General features: G+C 41.6%; 1 protein-coding gene across 1 annotated transcript in view; it reads left to right on the plus strand.

Annotated features, from left to right (window-relative positions):
- The first annotated feature begins 8,951 nt into the window (after positions 1–8,951).
- The window catches only part of Lmbrd1 (LMBR1 domain containing 1), a 94,422-nt gene continuing 79,815 nt past the window's right edge, over positions 8,952–23,558 (plus strand). The window contains exons 1-2 of the mRNA XM_055606150.1: positions 8,952–9,198; positions 15,148–15,324. Coding sequence (XP_055462125.1) covers positions 9,139–9,198; positions 15,148–15,324 — 237 coding nt within the window. The 5' untranslated portion in view covers positions 8,952–9,138. The remainder of the gene's footprint in view (positions 9,199–15,147; positions 15,325–23,558) is intronic.

The following is a 23,558-nucleotide window of genomic DNA, read 5'->3' on the forward strand; positions in this document are numbered from 1 at the left end:
CACCAACTCTCCTGCAAAAACTTCTACTCAAAATTCACCCTGTCTTTAAACTCCTAAATGACCCTTTCCAATGCACTCTGCAGTCTGCTAGAATACTAACTGGTGGACTTGTCTCCTCTCTCCTGCCTGACTACCTCAATCCTTCAGGGTTCAAGTGGACAAGTATGGGGATCAGGAGCCAGGGGAAGGAGAAGGGTGAATGATGAAGGAGCCTACACATGAACCCAGTAATCAGACTCCAGAGACCAGGCTCAAGGTGCAGAATCTAACTTTATTGTTCAGTTGAAAAGCTTTTAAACGTTGAAGAGGCCAATCAGACCATTCCATGCTAGTCTCAAACACCGATAACAATCAATCAGGTTGGTGCAAGTGTAAGGAAGTGTGGGGGCAGGGTCACCTTAGGAGATTTTCATCAAGGGGGAAGCAGTCACCGCCCTAGCCTCAGATCCATTTTGAGACTTCACTAGTATGATAGGAGTTAGTGGATCAACATTGTGTGCAGGGGATCAGGATCTTTCAAGCAGCCATAGGAGTCACTGACACTTCACTCGACATTTCCTACGCGCCTCCAAAAGGCTTACCTCAACATTCCCCACAGACAAGATGATCTGATAATCAAGTTTCGGTAGCTATACTAATGGATACACCTTTCTATTCACCTTAGAAAGAAGTTTAGACCTCAGTCACGTCGCAAAAATACCTTTGACCTCCTTCCTTCTTAAAAAAATATTTTTTTTTTATTTTCATTTGCCATATTTCCTCATAACTCACTTTCATAAATTCTGTTGTCCAAATGCTCCTTTATTCTTCAAGCCAATGTTGTTTTCATGGCCAAAAATTATTCTAGAAACATCATTGATAGCTCTATACATTCTTTATTATGCTTGACACTTACAATTGCTCACTGTTTCTCAAGCCGTTTTTGCTTTGCTTCTGAGACATATATATATTTGATGATTTTTTTTTCTAACTGCCCTTTTCCTTTATTCCTACCCAATTTTTGATGTTGATTTTCAGGACCATCTGTTTATGTATTAGTCTCATTTATACTTGCTTGCCCTAGGAATTTCATCCCTTGCAATTGCATCAACTTTCAGTTGAGTGTAGACACTTCCAAATTTTTAGCTCTGTGGCAGGTCTCCTGAGTTTCCTACCTAAACATTCTATGAACAAGTCATCCATGTCTCCAGGTAAGTCAAATTCAAGATACCAAATCAAATCCACTATCCTGCTTCCATCAATTAAAGGTGCCACCAACAATAAATTCTATTATTATTTTATAAATTATTAAGAACAATTAGAGTAGAGGACAATTATAATAGTGAATTTTGAGGTGAAGCCATCTAGGTGTTAAAATGTAAAGAATGCTGCATTTTTTTAGGCTCAGTGAGAAATGGCAAATTTCAACTAGCCTTTCCTCGTGTGTTCGCTTTAATGAGTGGCATCCTCTTCTGCCACCTTTCTCAGATCACAATCAGAAAGGGATCTCTAAGGCTTGCTTTTGTGTGCCAAGCTGGCTGAGTGGTCAGCGAGTTCAGATATTGACTAGGTACTGCTCTGAAGGTATTTTGAACACAAAACAGTTCCAAAAGAATCAACCGACTAACAAAATTATTCTTGGATACCTAGGTGTGATGATTCAATCAGTTGAATTGTCTTGAAAGCTTGATTCATTTCTCTCAGTTCTTTTCTTGCCTCTTGAGATAATTTGCAAGAACTGTCCACTGAGTTTTAAATAGATTTGTTTGTGCATAATTAGGTATTCTTAAAGTAGGACATAGCCAAATTTTCAGGTAATGGGGGATAAATTTTTTTTTTTTTTTGCCTTTTGCCAATTTTGATGTTTCATCATCTAGTTTATATTTATTTTAGGAATTATCTCTTCCTCGTCATTAATATCTTCTTTATCTTCCTTAAGTATCTTAATAACAGTCCAAATCAAGTGACCAAAACTGAATGGGGGATCTTTTTTCCCTTGTTTGCCTTTTCAATATTCTTTTAGACTCTGCCCCATACTTCTTAATCTGAGTTCCTTCTTTTGGAAACCAGGGATTATAATGGTAAACAATTTGCAAGTGCTCTAGTAGTGGTGATTTTGAGACTTGTGCTCCTCTTTTCTTTAAAAAATGTTGCAAAAGCATGACACAAGGCAAAGCCTTCCCCAGCTTCTGCCCCATTGCTCTCATGTTCTTCTGTGAGGGTCCCAACTCCATGATCTCCTGACCGACTTCAGGTCCCTGTGCAGCTGCCACTTGTTTACCACTCTAGAGGTAGTGGGGCCTGGGAGAGTGGAGTCAACAAATGAGGCAGACTAAAGTCTCATGCAACAGCCAACTTTATTCAGAGCATCAGACAATTTCATACTCCAAGGATTAAGAAGAGTCACCTAAGTAACTTGTACAAGGACAAGGACAAGCCCCACATGGCAAAAGCACGTTTTTCCATAGAAGCATATAAAGCATAGTTTAAGGATTTAATTGAATAACAGCAGCAAGAAATGCCGAGTAATCGTAGGTAAACTCACTAGGTGCTGCACCTAGGAGGGGCAGGAAAACACATCCTAAGAGCAATTCTGTGTTATGAAGAGACTAAGGTCACAGGAACCTTGTCTTGTTTTTTTGGCGTTTTCTCACGAACACTCAGAATTCTCCTTACATGACTCCATTCTTGGACTGTGTGCTGATAGCCTGCTCCATGGATTCCAGATTTCCATAGGCAGCCAGCCTCTGGCAAATGCATGAGCTAAGGTAATTCTGCTTGCTCCCCTCCCCACTCATCTATGTTATCTATCACCCACCTGTGTTACCTAGTTACCTATCTTTCATACTCTTCTCATCCTTTTCTACATATCTTTGTATCTTTATGCTACTAGTTCAATTTCTTTGCTGAAACCCTAATACAGCATCCTTCATTCTCCTTCATTCACTGTTCACACACGAATACCAAATCTTGAAAATTAATGTTTATTAGTACCATCTCATGAATTTATTCTATCCTTTTATATTGATAGCTTCAATGGAGTTTCATCATCTCTTGCATTGACTGTCACAATAGCGCCTTAGGTGAAATAAATCAATGATTTTCAGTCTTCCCACTAGCAACCAAGCATTCATATTACTCTAAAGATAAATTCTAGAATGCAAGGCTAATTATATTGTTTGCCTGCTTAAAACATGTGTTTCTCATTCCCTACAATGAGAAGGTTGAATTTCTTATTTGTATACATAAATCCACTCACAGTGTAGTCTTGAAATGGCAAATTTTAATTGACTAAAGTCATGCCAATTTTGCCCAATACCAAGCACGGTATTTCAGGAGTTTGTGTGTTGTGCATGCTATTGCCTTGGTGAAATGTTTACTTATACTCTGGTATGTCTGCTAAACCATTTTTCAAGTTTTAAAACATTTCTCAATCCTACCTACACCTAAAAGCTTTTCCTAAAGCCCATCCATATGTTTCATAGCAAAGACTTAAATATGAAAGTTGAAATCGTTTCTTTCTATGATTAAAAATTAGAAAATTTTACCAAATTTGATGGCCAAAACATAAGAATGGCAATGTCTATCATTTGGCTATCAATTTTTAAACTGCTTCATAAGCTGCGGATATGATTGGATGTGAGATACGTTTGCCTAGTGGTTCTCAACCCTCCTATTGCTGTGATACTTTAATACAGAACTTCATGTATTTTCCTATCCACAAAACTATTTGTGTTGCTACTTTAGAACTGTAATTTTGCTACTATTAGGAATCATAATGTAAATATCTACTTTTGATGGTCTTAGGCGACCCCTGTGAAAGAGACATTCAACCCCCTCCAAAGGAGTAAAGACCCATAGATTGAGAACCATTGCTTTTAGCTTCATAAATTCTGATAAAGTTTTATAAATCTCTATGATCTATAAATCATTAATGTGCAGAAACTGAATACAGAAAGTTACAATTTGAATTCAAATTTAAGATAACAAATTCTGCAAAAATGAAGCAAACAAAAGTGCATTGTGAAAAAAAAAACCAGATGTTTCTATCAGGAGAGGAGCCTATTGTTAGGAAAAACAGCAACATATGCTACCAAATACATAAGTAAATCAAAAGCATCTTTTGTTAAAGTCACTGAGTGTGCTATGGATAATTTTGCATACAAGCATACAAGGCATACACACACAAACACACACACACAAGTAGCAAGATCTGACAATGAAAAACATTTGGAAGCATTAAATGATTTTAAAATGTCTAAACTATGAATAAACCATTTCACTTTTAGCCAGAAGAATCTTAAGGAGACTCCCATGCACTGCCAGTCCACGTGGAAAGACTTGTTCCTCTAGAAGCCTCTGAACAGCATCCACTAGGAGCTCATCACCGTAGAAACATGAAAATGGGAGTGTCACCATCCACATCACTGTAGTGTGTGCAACCTGATTTTATGATGTTAAGTTGCAAAGCTGCCTGTGCATTTTTAAATAAAAAACACCCCGGTATTAACATTTTAGGTGGCATTTTTTTCTTAGCATGTTTTTTTTTCTTTCTCTCCAGTGAAATAGATGTGTATGTTTGAAATGTACAGAATACATTGGTGTGAAAAAAAATCTTGATTTTGAAAGGAAAGTGTAGGCTTAAGTATAATTTTTCATAAATTGGCTCCTGTGCAAAATGCTCTGGCTCCCCACTGGTTTATATAAATGAGCAAATGTGCTCCTAGAACCAAATGGGCCTCACAACCATATGTGTCAAGGACCTTACAAACACAATGGGGACCATTTCTCAAGGAAAAGAAGAAACATCCTAGGGCTGTTTCCTGGTGAGCAATTTAGGGGATGACAGCGGAATAGCTGTGAGGGGGAAAAAACTAACATAATATTGGTAAGAAAAGGCTGGCATGCTTCTCCCTCAGTCCCACATCAATCTCTCCTTAGATCATTCCTAAATCCTTTTGACAGAAGATTAAGAGAAGGGAAACCTGGCGTACAGAGCACTAAATACTATGTAAACACATTACGAATCCAGACAGACATGGGCAATGTCGCCAGACAGCACAACTTCAGCATAACCTGACTGGAGGGATGAACACAGCTAAAGAAAGAATTTGTCATTCAAGGGGAGGATTATCTCTGAGACAGAATGACAGCCAGAGAGACAAAATTTAAAGCTTATTTCGAGTCAGCCCAGAGTTTTTAAGTTTCCGAGAAAGTAATGCATCTCAAAAAAATTTGTCTTAGCAATACTCAGGTATTTAAAATTTGAAAATGTCAGCACTCAAATATACCATAAATAGTTAATTTGGACGTATAACTACATAAGGTTTATTTGAACACATAGGTGAATTTTGCTGTGGCTCGTATATAATTTCAGGTACAAACCATATCCAGGTCTCTGCTCCCTTCCTTTGGTGAGCTTGGCTCAGTGCATGGCTTAGCTCCTGCTCACTTCTGTGAGACCTGTTAGGTTAGAGTGGAACCCAGTGAGCTTGGGTCAGCCTACTTTTACTTTCCAGGTGTAGCTCAGAGATTCCTCTCTGTCCCATATCTTGGTTTTCAAAGAGACCAAGTCTGTCCTCTCTTCTATTTTCTGTTCTATTGTATCCAAAGGACATGACTTTTTCTTCTAGCCTGCTTATCTTTCCTCTTCATTAATACACTCAAATGCCTTTTCTTCTTTTTACTAATTCTTACACTAGTATCTTTTTGAGTTTTGTCTTCTAGTTTATGTTATTTAATCAAAACCTTACTATTTTTTTTTTCAAAATAACTTCATAAAAGGTTTGTGGCCACATACTTAAACCTCCTGAGCCCTGTCCACACTTTCAACTGTTCAGCTCAGTGAAAAAAGTATAATTTGTTTATTTTGGGGCAAAAAAAATTTTATAATTTTTTTTTGCTCTAGTCTTCCTATTTAGGCCAAGAGAATTCTCAGTAAGACCTACTTCAGCAGAAGTTGCATTTCTTTGACACCTTATGTTAGGGAATCTCAGTTGTCAATCTGCTAAGATTTACAATCATCAGGGAGACAGGCACACCTCCCCCTACCATCTACCTATCTATATTTAATTTTAAGAGGCTTTCATTGCTTTTCCTCCTTCTAGCCCCCTCCCTGCTCCCACTTTGGTTGAACTGTAAAGAACCTCCCACTTTGGCTAGACATAGTAATACATTTCTATGAAAGTATCACCTACATTCAAAGAAATTGAACTTTGGGACAACTGACCTCACATTAAGATAGATCACTTAAGCTCTAATCCACTATCCTACTATGTAATCAGTCTGTCTAAGTGTATCCTGCCTTTGAGAGAACAAGATAAAAACCAGCCTTATTTGCTTTGAACTTCCCATGCAGTTAGCTTTAGAATGTAAGGCTAATGAATAGCTTTAGCTTGAAAATATGTACTCTTCCTTGCTGCTGACTGAGAACAATGTATACATTGTAATCACTTGCTGAAAACAACCAACAGGTTGGAAGCAACCTCATACAACAAATACCCATGATTTGGATCTAGAACATTAGTTAAACCTGTGAGTGCTGAAGAAGATTACAATCCCCAGGCTGCAGGGCTTTTGAATGGTGGAAGAGCCTATAGAATGTGGCTCTATAGCCTATAGAATTAGGTCACTGAGAGCATGTCTCCTGTGGTGTGTCTTAGGGTTTCATTATTGTGAGGAGATAACATGACTTATAAAACAATATTTAATTTTATTTATAAAACATTTAATTGGGGCTGTCTTATAGTTTCACAAGTTCAGTCTATTATCGTCATGGCTGGAAGCATGGCAGTATCCAGGCAGACATGGTGCTGGAGAAGGAGCTGAGAGTTCTACATCTTGATGCAAAGGCAGGAGGAGGAGACTGGCTATCATACTGGGTGTAGCTTGAGCATTTGAGACCCGAAGCCTGACCCACAGTAACATACTTCTTTTAACAAGGCCACATCTACTCTAACTAGACCACTCCTACAATGCCACTCTCTATGGGCCAAGCACCCAGGCACATGAATCTGTGTAGCTATACCTATCCAAACCACAAGAGGATGTAGCCTCTCTCTTCATGGCTCCCTTCTTTCTTTTCTTCGTCTTCCTTCTTCTTCTTCTTCTATTCTTTTTCTTCTTCTTCTCCTTCTCCTCTTCCTCCTCCTTCTTCCTCTTCTTCTTCTCTTCTTTTTCTTCACTTCTTCCTCTTCCTCCTTTTCTCCTTCTCCTCCTCCTCCTTCCTCTTAGTCATCATGAGGTAAATTTTTTCTCTAACATTGCACTCTTACAAAATATACCATGTAAGACACCCTAAGACAAGGCAATAGGATCAGGTAACCATGGGTTGAAACTTCTAAAACGATGAACCATAATGAGACACTCCCCTTTATAAGTTAATTACCACAAGGTTTTTTTTTTTTTTTTTTTTTAGGGATGGAAAACTGACTAATGCAGGAGGTCTCAAGGAACCTGTTTAGACAATCAGATATTGGGCATAATACTGAGACATACAAAAAGCTGTTTTCTGACTCAAGCCTGAGCAAACTGTGGGATGGGAACTGAATTCAATAGAAATATGCAACAATAGCTGATTTGTTCTGTGGCAGAACTAGAAAAATGCAGCTTCATTTGGAATGAGCTTGTGCTCACAAAATTATTGATCATATGACTGTTTTCAAAAGAGGAGTTGGGCTATTGAGGAAAGTTGGGATGGCTAGTCTAAAACCGTATAGGGTATCTCCTCCAACCGGGAGGCCCACTAGCGAAAGGTTAGAAGCCCTTGGTTGGAGAAAGCAAAGCTCAAGCATGACTGGCAGCTGATGGAGGAATTCTAAGTACCTCTGCTTGCTTTAAGGGAAACACAGTGATCTCCAGAGCCGAGCACTCACTTCCACTAGAGAGCCAAGTTTGTTGCGGTAGCGGCTTATTTAAACCTCATTCTCTTCCGTTTTCTTCTTCTGCTCTGATAGGTAGCACCACCCAACCGCTGCAGACGCCTAGCCAGAAGTCCATGGAAAGTAATAATGTCATCATGTAATAAACTGTAGAGATGGTGGTATTCAGTCATAAACTTTGTTTTGACTGCATCCGAGGTATCTTAGTTTCCTTTGCTAGCGCAGTATAAAATACTCTGATAAGTGCAACTTCAGGGTAAAAGGGTTTATTGGGTTCACAGTTCAAGGTTGTAGTTTTTCATTGTGGGGAAGTTAAAGACGGCAGAATTTTGAAGCGTCCGCTCACACCCAGTGAGGGAAGAATAAGGAGTTCTGCAAGCATGCTGGAGGCTCAGCTTGGCTCCCTTCTAAGATCAAGAAATGGTAACCCCACATTCAGGGTGGGGCTTCCCACCAAAGTTAACCCAACAACCAAACCCTTCACATGCCCACAGGCCAATCGAGTCAAGACAATTCTTTATTGAGACCCTTCCAAGTTGATTCTGCCTCGTAGCAAGTACGCAATCGAAACTAAACATCGCAGCAGGGTTTGTTTATTCAACTTAAATATGCACGGATACAGCTCAGGGCCCAGGCAAACCTGCCAGGTTTCCCCTCGGCTTCCGTGAAGACTTATGACAACGTCTGTTTTGTTCACCCGAGACTATCACACGCACCTACAACCTCATTATCAGTATGTTCATAGACTCGGGTATCTTAATTGTGTGAAAGCGTCGCGGAATTCCACGGGTAGGCGCGGATGAGAACATCACGCGGTAACGCAGCGCCCAGCCGAGCAACGAGGTGGCCTGGTCGCCGGGAAATAACCCGGTCATCCCAGCAGCTGGCATTCTCTTATTCTGAGTCCCTCCCGCACCGTGACGAGGTCTGCTTGGATCCGGGAAACACAACCTCCTTTTCCGGGAAGCAACGGAAGCCCCTCGGCCTCACCTGGACCTCGAGGCCCCCAGGGTCCTGACCCAGCAGACGGGCGAGCCAGCGACGGCAGGCTGGGCGTGGGCGGGCGGCGTGGTGACGTCACGGCGCGTCGCGTCGCGTCGCGCACGCCCCGCCCCCGCCTGGCTGGTCGCCAGGGGACGCTCGCGGGCCGGGTCTCCTCGGCAACCCTCCGCTCCTCCCCTCCGCCCCTTTAACCTTTAGGCTGCGCGGTTCCGGGTCCCTCTCCGTCCCCGTCCCTCCCCTCCCCTCCCCTCCGGGCCTGTGGAGACCGGAAGCGAAGATGGCGGCGGCGGCGGCCGAGCTGGTGATCGGCTGGTGCATCTTCGGCCTCTTGCTCCTGGTAGGGGAGGCGTTCCGACTTCTCCCAGGGTGCGGAGGAGGGAGGAGGAGGGCGGGCCAGCGCCGGCCCGGCGAGTCCGGAGGCCCTGCACGCCCGCCCTGCTCCCTGCTGGGTCCGCGAGGGTCCTCCCCCTCCCCTCCCCCCAGAGGAGAGTGGGGAGGGGCTGACGCCCCGAGGCGTTCTTCCTAACTTCAGCCTCCAGCTGTTGTCTGGGAATGTGGCGCGCGGGTGGGTGTGGGAACGAGCGACCCTCGGGGCGGAGGAAGGCGTGATGGCTTTGACCGGAGTCCTCGCCGCCTCCGTGCCAGTCTCCCGGGCTCTGGCTCGGTCACTTGTTTGTTTTTTCTAAATGCTCTTTTTCCGCCTTGTGCTCCAGCCCTTGGGGTGGTGAATCCTTAGGCTTCCCCCCGCCCATTGTGCGATTCTGTCTCGATGACGTGAGTGTCACGTTCTGTGTGTCACGTTCCACCCAGAACCGTGTAGAGCAGGTTCAGCCCTCCTGCCAGCTTACGGAGTACCACTACCTGTCTGACCTCGGGTGCCTCCTTCCCCATACTTCTCGCCCTGACCATCGGGTGCAGAAAACCCATCTGTACGGGCCCAGGGTGGCCTGGTTTTTACTTTCCTACCCGAAGGCAACTGACTTGGTTTGTTTAGTTGGCTCCTCATTGGGAAGTTCGGTCGGCAAACCCCACCCCACTCTTCAGGGACTTCAGTCCCCAGCTTACTTAGTGTTTGCATTTTGAAACTCGTTTGATACAGTTTTTCAGACTCCTCAGACTGACACTGTGTAGTATGTGCCATTAGTTAAGTGTTTCCTCAGGAACTATACACACACACACACACACACACACACACTTGCCTAGCATGTTCGGGGATCCTAAATTCAGTCTTAAGTACTCAGATGCTCCCTTCACTTTCACGAATCCCATTGTCCTCTGCCAACCATTAACTTCTCTCTTGGAGGGAACTGTAAATCGCAGAGGTTGAGTGGTGAGCTCTCCACAGCCATCCAGCCCTGTGCTTGGAGAATCCACTGGCTCTTCCAGTCCACTTATTTAGAGAAGAGTAAGCAGGTAACCAGTACGAAAGTGCAGTGGGACTAAAGATTAATGAAAATACATTTAAAGCACAGTAGTTTTACCGTGGACCTACAGGCGGATACAAATGAAATAGTACATGGCTTTGATAAAGGGCCGATGATGCGTGGGAAACATGGGTTTTAAGCATTGGAAGACAACAATATGATTTTGTAAATGAAATAGGGCCCCGTTGAAAGAAAGTGAAAGTGAAAGTAGGGTTCGGCTAGCTATTAAAGTTGCAGGGAACAGCATGAGAATAGAGACGTGCTGAGGTGCAAAAAAAAAATAATAGTGATTTAAATTAAATTAGTGTCTGTCTGTCTAGTGTTTGGCTTGGCTTATTAGGAGGGAGCTGTATTGAAGTCTCTTTTTCGTTCTGTCTTGAAAGTTAACTTGGGTTGAATGTAGTCCCAGTGGTGTGTACTCCACAGCCAAGTACTGTTTTGATAGTTGGGGATGTTCTTTGTGACTGCTCTGAAAGCCAGACACTGGGCATTTTCTTCCCTTGCAACATCCAGGCAACTTTCTAAGTCCAACTTGTGCTTTGAGTGGAACTTTTACCCATTCCTGGTTTTGTTACGTGATCTCTGTTAGTGGTGATGGTGTGATGTGCACCTCCTTAACACAGGTGCACTGTGTTATGTAATATCAGGTATCACATTTACTAAATCCCCACAGATCTTGTCAGGAATGTCCTGAGAAGGTCTAAGTATTGAAAAGTTGTCAGGCTTACTGTATACAAGTTTTCCAAAATTCTAATCGTCACTGGAAAGCTAGAGGTTTTAAATCACATTTTACCTGTTCATTTATAGGTGTGTGGGTGGAGGCCAGAGGAGAGCTTCCTTCCACATTTTGAGGCCTGGAGCAAACTCACCTTTGGAAACACTGCCTTTGCTGGATAAACCCTCTTACTGGTCCCAAGGCATGCATTTTGTCAATGGCAACAAATACTGTAGGCTTTTATTAAAGTGATATTTTGTTGTCATTCATTTGATAAAGTCCACTAAAAACCAAAGTCTAAATCACTCTACTTAAAGTTGTTTTACAAATAAAGAATGCTGTTGCTTGAGGAAGATTGCTGGCTTGGCGTTCAGCTCTTTTTAAGTGTTAAGGAGCTTTGCTTGGTAAGCACCCTTACACTCTTGTATACCCAGGACATTTGCACAAAGTTTAAAACTCATGGGTTGAAATTTAATAAAGTGAGGTTTTACTGTTTCATCAAACACAGTAATAAATTGTTCTTGTCTTCTTTTGCCTTCTCTTCCTACTACTTCTCTCCTGTTGCTGCTGCTGCTCCTCCTCCTGCTGCTGTTGCTGCTGCTCTTCCTCCTCCTCTTCTTCCTCCTTCTCTTCCTCCTCCTCCTGCTGTTTTGTGTGTAGTGGTGAAGAATGCCGACTCCAGGACATTGTGGTCTTATTTTCTTGTTTAATGATAATACACCACAGTTTCACCCACAATGGCCTACAAATCATGCACCCAAATGTCAGAACTTGTTTTTAAAATGGTTCTCTTAGGGTTTCCATTGCTGTGATGAAACACCATGACCAAAGGCAACTTGTGGAGGAAAGGGATTATTTGGCTTACACTTCCATGCATGGCATTGAAGGAAGTCAAGGCAGGAACTCACACAAGCCTGGAACCTGGTGGCAGGAGCTGATGCAGAGGCCATAGAGGGGTGCTGCTTACTGGCTTGCTCCTCATGGCTTGCTCGGCCTGATTTCTTATAGGATTAAGGCACACCAGCCCAGGTGTGGCTCCACCCTCAATGAGCTGGGTCCTCCTTGATTGATCACTAATTAAGAAAATGTTACAGCTGCATTTTATGGAGGCATAATTTGTGTGGCAGGTTGACATAAAAGTAGCCAGCACAATGGCAAATGATACATTATTATGAGAGTTTTCAGTTTTTGCATGTTCAGAAAATGTTGTAGAAACACATAGTATCTTGGAATTCACACTTTGAGAGTTTTGTGAGGAAAGATCAAGAAAGATTGTTCCCCTGTTTTATGATCTTTGACAAACAAAATGGACTTTGGTTTCCTGTGCCAGGTGCAGAATAGTTACATTTGGGCCCTTATGCTCTTAATCTGTTCACTATGCTAAATGTAAGCACTGTGACTGAGTTCCCCAAATCCTCACTGATTGGCTCACCCCATCTTCCAGTTGCCCTTTCCATTACTGCAGAGGCTAAATAACTCCATATCTGTAAAGCAAATTTACTTGTGTTCCTTAAGGTGTGGGCATCGCTTATGGATTTGTTAGAACTGTCTATGGGCTCACCCCACCCTACCCCACCAAAGTAGTCTGCTGTTTAGCCAGTTCCCTGGAGACATCTCTGCTTCTTAGTTTGACAAAACTCTTTAGGATTCTCATTCTTTCCTATGTTGGTTCCCAGCCTTGGCTACTCATTAAAACCACCTAAGGAGTCTCAATGCCCCCAAAATTTAAGTCCAAATTGGGAAGAGTTGGAGAGCTATTTAAAAATCTTTCAATGATTTTTCTTTTCCCTTCCCTTCCCTTCCCTTCCCTTCCCTTCCCTTCCCTTCCCTTCCCTTCCCTTCCCTTCCCTTCCTTTCCCTTCCCTTTCCCTTTCCCTTTCCTTTTTTTTCTTTTCTTTTTCCTTTCCCTTTCTTTTCCTTTTTTTCCTTGTCCTTTTTCCTTTTCCTTTATTCCTTTTTCCTTTATTCCTTTTCTTTTTCCTTCGCTTCCCCTTTCCTCTTTCTTCTCCCTTTCCTTCCCTCTTTCTCCTCCCACCCCCTCTCATCCCCTCCCCTCTCTCTCTTTTTGGACAGGATTTCTCTATGTAGCCATATCTCTCCTGGACTCACTTTATAGACCAGGCTAGCCTTGAACTGACAGAGATCAGCCTGCTTCTGCCTCCCTGAGTGCTGTGATCAAAGTCATGCAACATCACGCCTGGCTCTTGGTTTTTCATAATAAGCTTTTTAAAAGAAAACAAAATGCTCTACTGTGTTCCTTTATAGCTATTAACTACAATGTTAAGCAGTTACTATTCCTAAATTGTATTACAGAATAGCTCATTTTTAATCTTGAAAACCCATTAGGAAAGTTTTTATTCTTGTCTTTTATTCTTGTCAGGACAATTGGTTTATTTGATGATACAGTTACTGTTGTCTTCTGTTGCATAACACAAAGGAAAATTTGGGGGTTCTCTTAAAATAGTAGAAGTCCAAAGCTCTTGCTTGAGGATTCTGCCTGGCTGCTTTTTGGTAACCGTTTCTCTGCAGTTAGTACATACTTTCTGTGGGATACTTAACACCTTCAGCTTGATGAAAAAAGCTAATCCCTCTTTTTTGAAGTCTGTGTAGAATGCACTGAGCACTGCTTTAAGTGCTATTAAGCATAGATATATAAGGCTCAGCTTCCAGTGAGTTCAAAATAATCTTGAAGAATGTTTATAAGAATGTTGAATTTACTTTAAAACCCCTATTACCTGTTAATGTAACATTTTTTTTTTTATGGAAAATAACTTAAGACAAAAACACTTGAAGCAGAATTCGAGCTTAGGTCTTGTTTTGTTGTAGTTTTGTTTGTTTGTTTTACTTTTATATTTTGGCCTGACGTCTAGGTTCTTTTTGCCTAGTTTTTTTTCCTTCTGTCTGTAACTGACAGTGTTGAAATGGCAACACTGGTAGGAATAGCATTTGATGGATTTCAGATGTGTTGAGCCAAGCGAAAGAAGCCAGACTCAGAAGATGAGCTGTAATATGAGAGTGCACAGTGACATTCTAGAGATGACAGAAACGGTAGGAGCAGGTCACAGGTAGTGGTTAGGGGCTGGGGACACAGAGTGGCATCATGTACTGTAGGACACATCAGAATGTACAGTTGTGGTGGAACCATTCTTGGTATCTTAATTGTGGTAGGATTTGGGTAGATGTACCAAATAAGGCTTTTTCTCAGCACAGATCTTGTATAGAAGGCTCTTATGTTGACATAGATTAGAATTTTCTCATGTTAAAGCCCTGATCTTGGAGGAGCCTCACAAATTGACTTGATATGGAGTAGGGCATGCAGAAAGGTATTTAAAAACTGGATAGATAAGTCTATCTCACAGTCAGGGCTGAGACCCACTGACTTAGTATTCGTCTGCAACCTTCTCTCATTGAGTAGAACTTAGGGACTTAAATCACAGTCCCTGACCAGTACTGCATGAACATGCCCATTACAGAGATGTCCACAGCCCGGCTGGGCCTCTAATTCTGACTCTCTGGGAGACGGGCCTAGTCCCCTGCCTTAGCAGGCCCCTGTATGATTCCAGCGCTGCCTAATTATGGCTAATCCCAACCTTTGTTCTTTGTTAGCCACTAGAGAGGTCCTAAGAGCACCACTGAGCTAGAGATGTCGACTTCATTACCTCTGGGCACGATTTTCACCAGAAAACTTGCTAAGCACATGACTGCATTTCCGTTATTGACTTTTCTTGAATGCACTTTGAAGCTTGAGTTGCAGCTTCTGTGTGGTGATGAGCAGTGAACCTCTAGGTGGGTGGCTTCTGTGGGTTGTCATAGCAGTTTACTTTCTATCCAAGTTCTGTTCTGTCATGCGTTAGCCATGAGACTGGAAAAGACCACCTTCCTGTATCTTTCCGTCAGATTGGAGAGACACATTGGGGATGACGTTGAGTGTAACTATGAATAGTGTTGGTGAGGACGCTGCAGTTGTGCACTGTAACTCACAAGGTGTGTGCACCTAAGGAAAATCGTAGTGCATTCGTAAGTGTGCCAGTTTCTAAAGGTTTTCCTTCCACATATAAAACAACTGCTGCCCAAATACATTTCCAATACCTGTCAGTATCTAGAATATATACGGTAATAATAGGTATTTCTTTTTGCTGTGTTGCAGGCTATTTTGGCATTTTGCTGGATATACGTTCGTAAATACCAGAGTCAGCGGGAAAGCGAAGTTGTCTCCACCGTAACAGCCATTTTTTCCCTGGCAGTTGCACTTATCACGTCAGCACTTCTGCCAGTGGATATATTTCTGGTTTCTTACATGAAAAATCAAAATGGCACATTTAAGGTAAGTACTATGCTGGGTGATTCTTTGGCCTTGTGGGTGCTTAGCAATTGTTTCATTTAGCCCACCAGTGTGTTTTGGTTGCTTTTACTCAACTCTTTCTTTTGTGGTGTGTGCGCTCCTAGGCGTAGCACAAGGAGTCCAGAGTGGGCGTCAGGCCTCTTCCTCTGTTTAGGTTAGGCTGGATGGTGGGGACCTTCCAGCATCCCCTGTGCCTGCCCCCACTGCCCAGAGCTGAGGATGGAGGTGTGGGTGGCCGTGGGTGGCCTGCGTGTGGGTGCCGAGGACTTGAACTCAGCTTCTGCTGCTTTCCCAGCTAGCTAGCACTCGTACCCACGAAACGATCCCTCCAGTCCTGTTTTTTTGTGTGTATGAGAATAAGCATAGACACGAATCATAGAGGATGAGAACACGAAACGGCAGACGAGGTGCAGACAAGCTACCTGTTAAAATTGTTCACGTCAACAGGCCAGCCAGTAGCAGGAGTCATTTTGTTCATGTGAAAAATGTTTCATTATACTAGGTTTTATTTTTATGCTTCTTATAAATCCTTTGCAGCCTATTTGATTTCATTCACATTCATGCCACAAATAAATGATTTAGGAGGGCTTTCATTAACGGCAGAACAGCATTTACTGTACTTCATAGTCTTCCAGTAAAGAGAGGAGTGTGCTAAGCAGAGCTGAATAATTTTGGCCAACTTAGTTAACTTTTCTGTATTCTGGCTTCCTCATTTTAAAAGGGAAATGCGTAGATTGAAAATGGTCTCTTTCAGATATGCAAACTTCTTTTGTTCCTTATTACTTACTTAAGCCTCTATGACTTGGTTACTGTGTGTCAGTGTCTGGCACATGATACTCTAATAAAGTAGTAATCTTTGGGTTTTGGTAATAGATAGTGGTAGTACTTTAATAACTGATTTTGGTCTAAATGACTTACTAGTTGATAACTTTTTTTTTTTTTTTTGTGGCTGTGTTTGGATCTATTCTGACTGTTGCAGAAACTACACTTTGATTTTTGTTGTTGTTGTTGCTGTTATTTTTGTTTTTTTCCTGTAGACTCCCAGTTAGTATTAATAGAGTTAGTATATGCCAAACAGTGTGGTGTTGGGAAGATGGTTGTCGGTGTCTGCTGTGTTATGATTGTATGTTAGGTGTTTACTTACATTGCCTTCCTTTGACTCCCAAGCAGCCTTATGAGGTAGTTAGACTATCCATGGCTTTATTGGGGTGGGGTGGGGTGGGGATAAGGGGAGCCAGGTTCAGGGTGAAAATATAAAAGAATCTGAAGCCATATTATCTGAAGGCCCCCAGAGGTCTTTTTTCATTTATTTTGTTTTTTGGGGGAAGATGACCTTTTAAGAAATACACATTTCATTATTAGTTTAGCTAATAATCTGATACTTTCCTTATTTAATTTGCACTTGTGTTTTGCGCTGAGACATTTTAGGAAGAATTGGTTATCTTCTGTGGTTTCATTAGACACACTTTTTTTTTTTAATTGTTGTTCAAGAAGTAAATACCCTTTACTAATTTTAGATACAGGTAATTAAGTAATTGATCTTAACATTATGAGGTCATTTTCTCTGATGCTGTTTTAGTATTAAATTACATAATTTCTGGTGATTGGGGTTTGGTATACAGTAGTGTTTCTTAGATGAGTGATTCTGATGTAAGAATGATGGAGTGTTTTTGAAGTGGTATAATGAAATCCAGGAACTACATAAAACTAAACTTCCAGGATGTTTTTCTCTCTGCAACCTGGGAAATTAATCTATATGAACATGTACAAGTACTCTGATACAGTACAAGCAGTGCAGTTATCCCTTGTATAATTATTGTTTGAACTGAGATTGGATTTTAGTTTTAGTGTAGAATATTTATATGTCATGGGGAAATGTTTTCTTCTTGAAATTTCTAAAGTAAATATTTTTGTGGGCTCATGAACTTTCTTATATGATGCTGATTCTTCATACCCATGCCTAAATTAGTCATCTGTCTGGGTCAGAGTTATTTTCCTTTTCAAAAATTTAATCTGGATTTATTCTTTTTTTCTCCCTCTTCTCCTCTTACTCCTCCTCCTCCTTCTCTACACTCCTCCTCCTCCACCATCCTCTTTCTCCTCCTCATTTCCCCTACTTCCTCCTCTTCGCTGCTAAAACTCAGACTCAGGCCTTAACATGTGCAGACAGACGCTTTACCAGCAAGGCAGATCACTTGCTGTTGTGTTAGTTTAATTTGGGACATTTTATAGTACTTACGAGTAAGAGTTTAAGCATTGTCCTCTGGTTGGATGTGACTAAGGAGCAAAACTCTTGCAAAGGATGTCTCAGACCCTGACTTTGGGTTTGGATCCTAGTTTCTTTATCTTATTGTCTTTACTTTTAGCTCCTTTAATATAAGTAATGTGGTAGGTTTTTTTTCTTGGTACACTTTTTTTTTGTTTTAACTTTTATTATTGTTATCATCATCATCATCATGTCCATCATCTTCTCCATGAGTAACCCTGATTAACCAGAAGATCTGCCTCCTTCTGTCACAGTCTGATGAGCACAGAGAGTCTCAACCTGTGAGCCGCGACATCCTTAGGGGTTCACATATCAGATATTTATGTTACAATTCACTACAGTAGCAAAATTATAGTTATGAAGAAGCAACAAAATAATTTTATGGTTGGAGGTCACCCCAGCATAAAGAACTGTATAAAAAAGTCACAGCATTTCGAAGGTTGAGAACCACTAGATTATATATATCATCTTTATCATACCCAGTTCCATACTTTTTTTTGCACATACACAATTTCTCATTTATTCCTGAAAATTTGTTTTCATATAAAGGCTCAGATTTGCCACTTCAGAGAAGTAAAAACTGGAAAGACGGACAAAAGGTCTTCCTAATCTACTCTCAAAGTTCTTGTTTAGTTTTTTTGTTTTGTTTTGTTTTTGTTGTTGTTTTTTTTTTGGCGCCAAGTGAAAATCAAGTTCACTTTTTGACAATTACTTCTGCAGACTTTATGCAAGTTGTGATGTTGAATAAAAGTGAGCATCTGGCTCTAGTGGATTTCTTAGTTGTTTTCCATACTGGATGACACAGTATCCTAGTATGTGCTTTTTCTTCCCTCATGAATGTGTACTGTACATACATGATCCACCATTCTTCATTTCCACATTATATATTTTGAATCCTCCAAGCTCACAGGTTTGCTTTCAAAGTTTAATTATTGATTGCTAACTCTATGCTTGAGTGCAGGTGCTGCCTCTCCCGGAGTGGCAGGCCACACTGTTAACCCCTTTTTTGTCTAGTAACCCCCCTAGTGTCTTCACCGTTCTGCTCCAGGTGTGTGTTGTAGTGCCTGAGTTGTTTCTGCTGACATTTTTTTAATGTGATGATATGGATAACTTTAGCATAATAACTTGTTTCTAGCTTTTATGAAACAAGTAACTTTGCAGATAAAAGTTTTCTTGTGTAGGTGTAAATGTAAATCTAAACACTCATACATTTGGCCAGTGTCCTTGAATAGAGATATACATAAAATATATTGATAAAATTATTATATTATTTTTATAATATAACTAATGTGGACAATGTTCTGCTTCTGCAGTATGTGCAGGTTTTAAAAATTAGCCAAGCTGTAGCTCCAGAACATGGGGTGTTTTGGTGTTTGCGCTGTCTTTCCTCCTCTCATGTGTAATCCCCTCACAGCTTACTGTTTTTACATGTCTGGTTTACTCTACCCTTGTTCCTATTTTAACTGGTGATGATGACATCCTGGAGCTTGTTTTCTTCCTGGAGCCTTAAGAGTGAGTTTACTGTGGGCAGTGAGTGAGGAAGCTGGGGTAGAAAATGCTGATGGCATTGCTGGAGTTCGTTTATAGTAATGGTTCTCAGCCTCTGCTGGTAAGCCCTTCGTGGGCCGTGTATTAGATATCCTTCATACCAGATATTTAGATTACGATTCATAACAGTAGCAAAATTACGGGGTCCACAACACGAGGAATTGTACTGAAAGGTCACAGCATCAAGGAGGTTGAGAACCGTGTGTGCCTTCTGGGGAAGTGGAGGCACTTTCACTTGTAGTGGTTATGTGTTGATCTCTGTGTAATGAAAGTTACTGGAGTTGTGTATGTTTTCATTTTTTCGAGACAGGGTTTCTCCATGTAGCCTTGGCTGTCCTAGGCGCCCTTTGTAGACCAGGCTAACCTTGAACTCACAGATATCCACTTGCCTTTGCCTCCCGAATGCTGGGATTACAGTCCCGTGCTCAGCTAGGGAAGGCTTTTTTGAGACAAGAAAGGGTGCCATTGCAGGTGTAATGACCTGAAGATGGGAAGGGGCTAGAGCTCTCAATATGAATGTGATAAGAGATAGTCAGGGTCCCCTCTAGGGGCTCTCGGTCTCAGTAGTAGAAGAATTTATGAGTAGACTCAAATGGAAACTCAAGGACAATTTCATTAGCATTTAAAAGAGAAACCCCAAGGGTGGCCAGCTGTAAACTTTAGCTGCTGCTCATAGAAGGGAAGAAGCTATGCCGCCTAAGCTGACTGGAGGGAGCTGGAGGGAAGGGGATTAAAGGAATGGGTAAGAAAGCCCAAAATGGGGGGGAACTCAAAGGCTAGGGAAAGCATCCTTAGAGATAAAGGAAAGACGTTACCCTGAGAAAAGCAGGCTGACTTACACAGTGCATGGCGGTGACCTGTCAGCTCCAGAAGAAAAATAGAGTATTTCAACAAAGAACACATAATTCTCTCCATAAGTTATTATGGCTTTAGGTGAGCCCATCGTCTTGGGGCAGTCCCTGCCTAACCGGGATGTTAGGTCTTCGCTGACTCTCCTCTCTTGACCAGAGGTGGTTTTACCTTAGTGGGCTTTTATTTTTACTCGATAGTGAAGTACCATGGATCCTTTGAAGGAAGACAGGCCTAAAGTTTAATGCAGATGAAGGTCAGTCTTAGATTTATTAGTAAGTTGTGTCCATGTCTATATTTTAGATTTCAACTCAGAGACCTATCTCTACATGACTGTTTTGACACTGTTGGCGTTATGTCTTGCCCTGGACAATCATTTATTTGGAAGATTCTCCTACTCTAGATGCCTGTACACCATGTCCCGGTGCCCCTAGCCCAGCTTTAATGTCTGGGGACATTGCCAGATGCCCGTAGAGAATGAAGCTGCTGCTGACATAGAATCCCTTTCCTGCGGTGAGGTCATTACACGAGTGAGACAATTGTGTTGTGCTTCAGATTGGCTGCAGACGCTCCAAAGTCGCCATGAGGACCAGCAAAGGAATTATATAAGAGTGCCAACGCTGTCTTTTGCCTGTGAACTTCATAACTTTTCTGAAATAGTCCAATGTATTAGTAGTCTCTAGTTCTAGTTCTTGATTGTTCCTCGTTTCTCTGGAGTTTCTGTTCATTTCTAGTTCGGGAGGCAAGAGTTTATAAAACGTCAAGGGTGTAGAAAGAAGGTTTTCTAAAAGAAGCTTTCCCAATAGTACATCATTTACTTGGATGCAGCACTGTGTATAAATGGAAAAAAACTAATAGCCCTTGAGTTCTTTGCATGTTTTACACATATTTGTAGTTTTAAACTAGTAATAAATTGACTAGTCTATTGTCCTAAGAATTGATTAGACAGAAGAGATCGCTAAATTAAAATATATTAAATTTCAATGACTATTTGGCTTTAAGTTACTTTTATATTTTTTATTCTTAGTTAATATTTTGATATTCGGCTTTTGTGGAATTTTCAAATTTTAACTTTTAAGTGTTTTCACTGAGGACAGTAGTGCTCCCTGGGGTTGTTTGGAAAATGTGTTGGGGCTTTGTATAATGTGTAACAAATAAAAAGAGAAAAATATATCCTCTGCTTCACTGATGTGATTGTCTTAATTAAACCTTTTTGATCTTCTGCTTTAATGTGTAAGGAATCATTCAGGAAACCCAGCTCTGAAGAGTGGGCACGTACAACGGTGTCCTTTCTTCACTTGGGCACTTACAGCAGTGGGTACTGAGAGCAGTGGGTACTGAGAGCAGAGGGCACTTACAGCAATGGGTACTGAGAGCAGTGGGTACTTAATTACTTACCCGTTCTTATCTGGGCTACTTCCCATCCATAATTACATAAATACTTGCTTAGGCTTTTCTTCTGAGATGCTTCTCTCAACACCGATCCTTGGAGTAAATTCCTCCCATCCACATGGTCCTCTCCACACTAACCCATGGTGGTCTCCTTTTCTTTTCTCTCGTACCTGTGTCTTCCTTCTCATGATCCTTCTGTCCTACCAGCCCGAGAACTTTGGCCAAGCCTACCTCATTTGTGCCCTGCCCAGGTGTGTAGGCATTTTATGGTCAAAAAGGGATTATTCGGAGGCAGAGTTACCCAGCAACACTTGGGGTATGCGACAGTCTGCTCATAAGAGACAGCATGCAGACCTTATTGTAAAATAATTAACAGTCAAACAGAAAGCAGCAGACCGTGCTGTAGCACTGTTATGTATCTTGATGTGTAAGATTATTTTTATGTTAGATTTCAGAATGTGTAGGTCATAGCTTATCTTGCTCTTATCATATGAGGATGCTTTTCTGCTACAGTTTTCAACCACTAGCTATTACCAGAGTAGTAAGTTGTGGGAATTGGTTAGGTGGAGTAGCATTGTGATGTTTTATCTGTATAACAATTTGGACATTTCTTAGGTCCAAATGATCTCCTTCATTTTTTTTCTTGACATTTGCCTGTTGTCACATGACTTTTAGAATGTCTGCTTGCCCTTAGTACGCATGTTTTGCCTCAGTAGTATATAAATTTTATTCTATGCAAATGATGACTTTGGATTATATTTTCTAAGTTTAGCGATTTAAGTAACAGCTGTGAAGGATGAATGCAAAGGAGTTTCAAAAGGAGTTAGTTTTTAGGCTTTTTTAAAAAAACGGTGTAGTACACTTCGGTCTGTTACTGTGCTGGTTAGTTTTTTTTTGTGCACCTGACACAAACTGGAGTCACCTGGAACCCTCAACTGAGAAATCACCTCCATCAGATTGTCCTGTAGTCAAGTCCATAGAGCATTTCCTTCATGATTGAAGTGGGAGGACCCAGCCCTCTGTGGGTGGTGTCATCCCAGCGCTATCAGTCATGAGTTATATAAGGAAGCAGGCTGGTCAAGCCATGGAGAGCAAGCCAGTACCCAGGGTTCTGTTGAAATCCGGCATGAGTAGGGGCCTTTTCTAGTGCCTGGAGACCTGTTACATTATTAAAAGCCTTAAGCACTGTAACTGCAGACATTCACCTGTTCTAGCCCAGTTATGCCAGTCTAGCTACTCCCCAGCCATGTGCTGTTTCTTGCCATCTCTGTCTCCCCTGGGCTGCTTCTCTGATCTCATGCTGACCTCCTCTCTCTCTCCACTTCTTCCTTCTCCTCCTCCTCCTCTTTCTCTCCACCCCTGCCTGGGATTGGAAGTCCAGCCTTCCTGTCTCCTCTGTACAGCTTTTTATGAACCAATTGGAAATAATTAGGGAGCATTCTTTATACAATATTGATACAGATTTTTCAATAATCATGACAATGCCCATGTCTGAACTGCAACCTGATCTCAGGGTAGAGAAATCAGAATCTGAATGCAGTGTTGAAGACCATTCCTCAACCAGGGTCCTTCCTGCTCTCAGCTTGAGTTCCTGCCCGAGTCCCTGTATGATGGACTGTAACTTGTAAAGAAGGCAGTGAACCTTTTGTCTCCAGGTTTTGGTCAAGTGTCTCGACACAGCAACAGAACCCAATATACAAGTTACTTTTATGTTGCTGTGACAAAACACCCGTCAGAAACACTTTCCAGGAGGAAGGGCTTATTTTAGCTCAAGTTTCAGTGGGTTAGTCTTTTCCTGGACAGAATGTCTTGGTATGGAGAGTGCATCAGAGCCCACTCCTGGCTCATCAGCAAGCAGAGGTGAGAATGTGAGCACCTTTTTCTTATTCTGGGGCAGGACTTCCAGCCCATGGGACGGTGCTATCCTCTTTCAAGCTGTGTCTCTCTCCATCCTTAATTCTCAGGAAATACCTTCATAGACACACCTCAGCAATCTACCAGTTCTAAAACCTAGTTCTAAATGTAGCCAAGTCGGTAATGAACACTGCTGGCCACAATACCCAAATCTTCCTAAAACAAGTCAGATCTGTCATTCTCTATCAGTTCTTTGCTATTTTCTATTGCTCTTATGACAAAGTGGAAAATACTGACCCAAAGGTCC

This window comes from Psammomys obesus, unplaced genomic scaffold, assembly GCF_907164565.1.
Source record: "Psammomys obesus unplaced genomic scaffold, mPsaObe1.curated_primary_1811, whole genome shotgun sequence".
NCBI classification, from domain to species: Eukaryota; Metazoa; Chordata; class Mammalia; order Rodentia; family Muridae; genus Psammomys; species Psammomys obesus.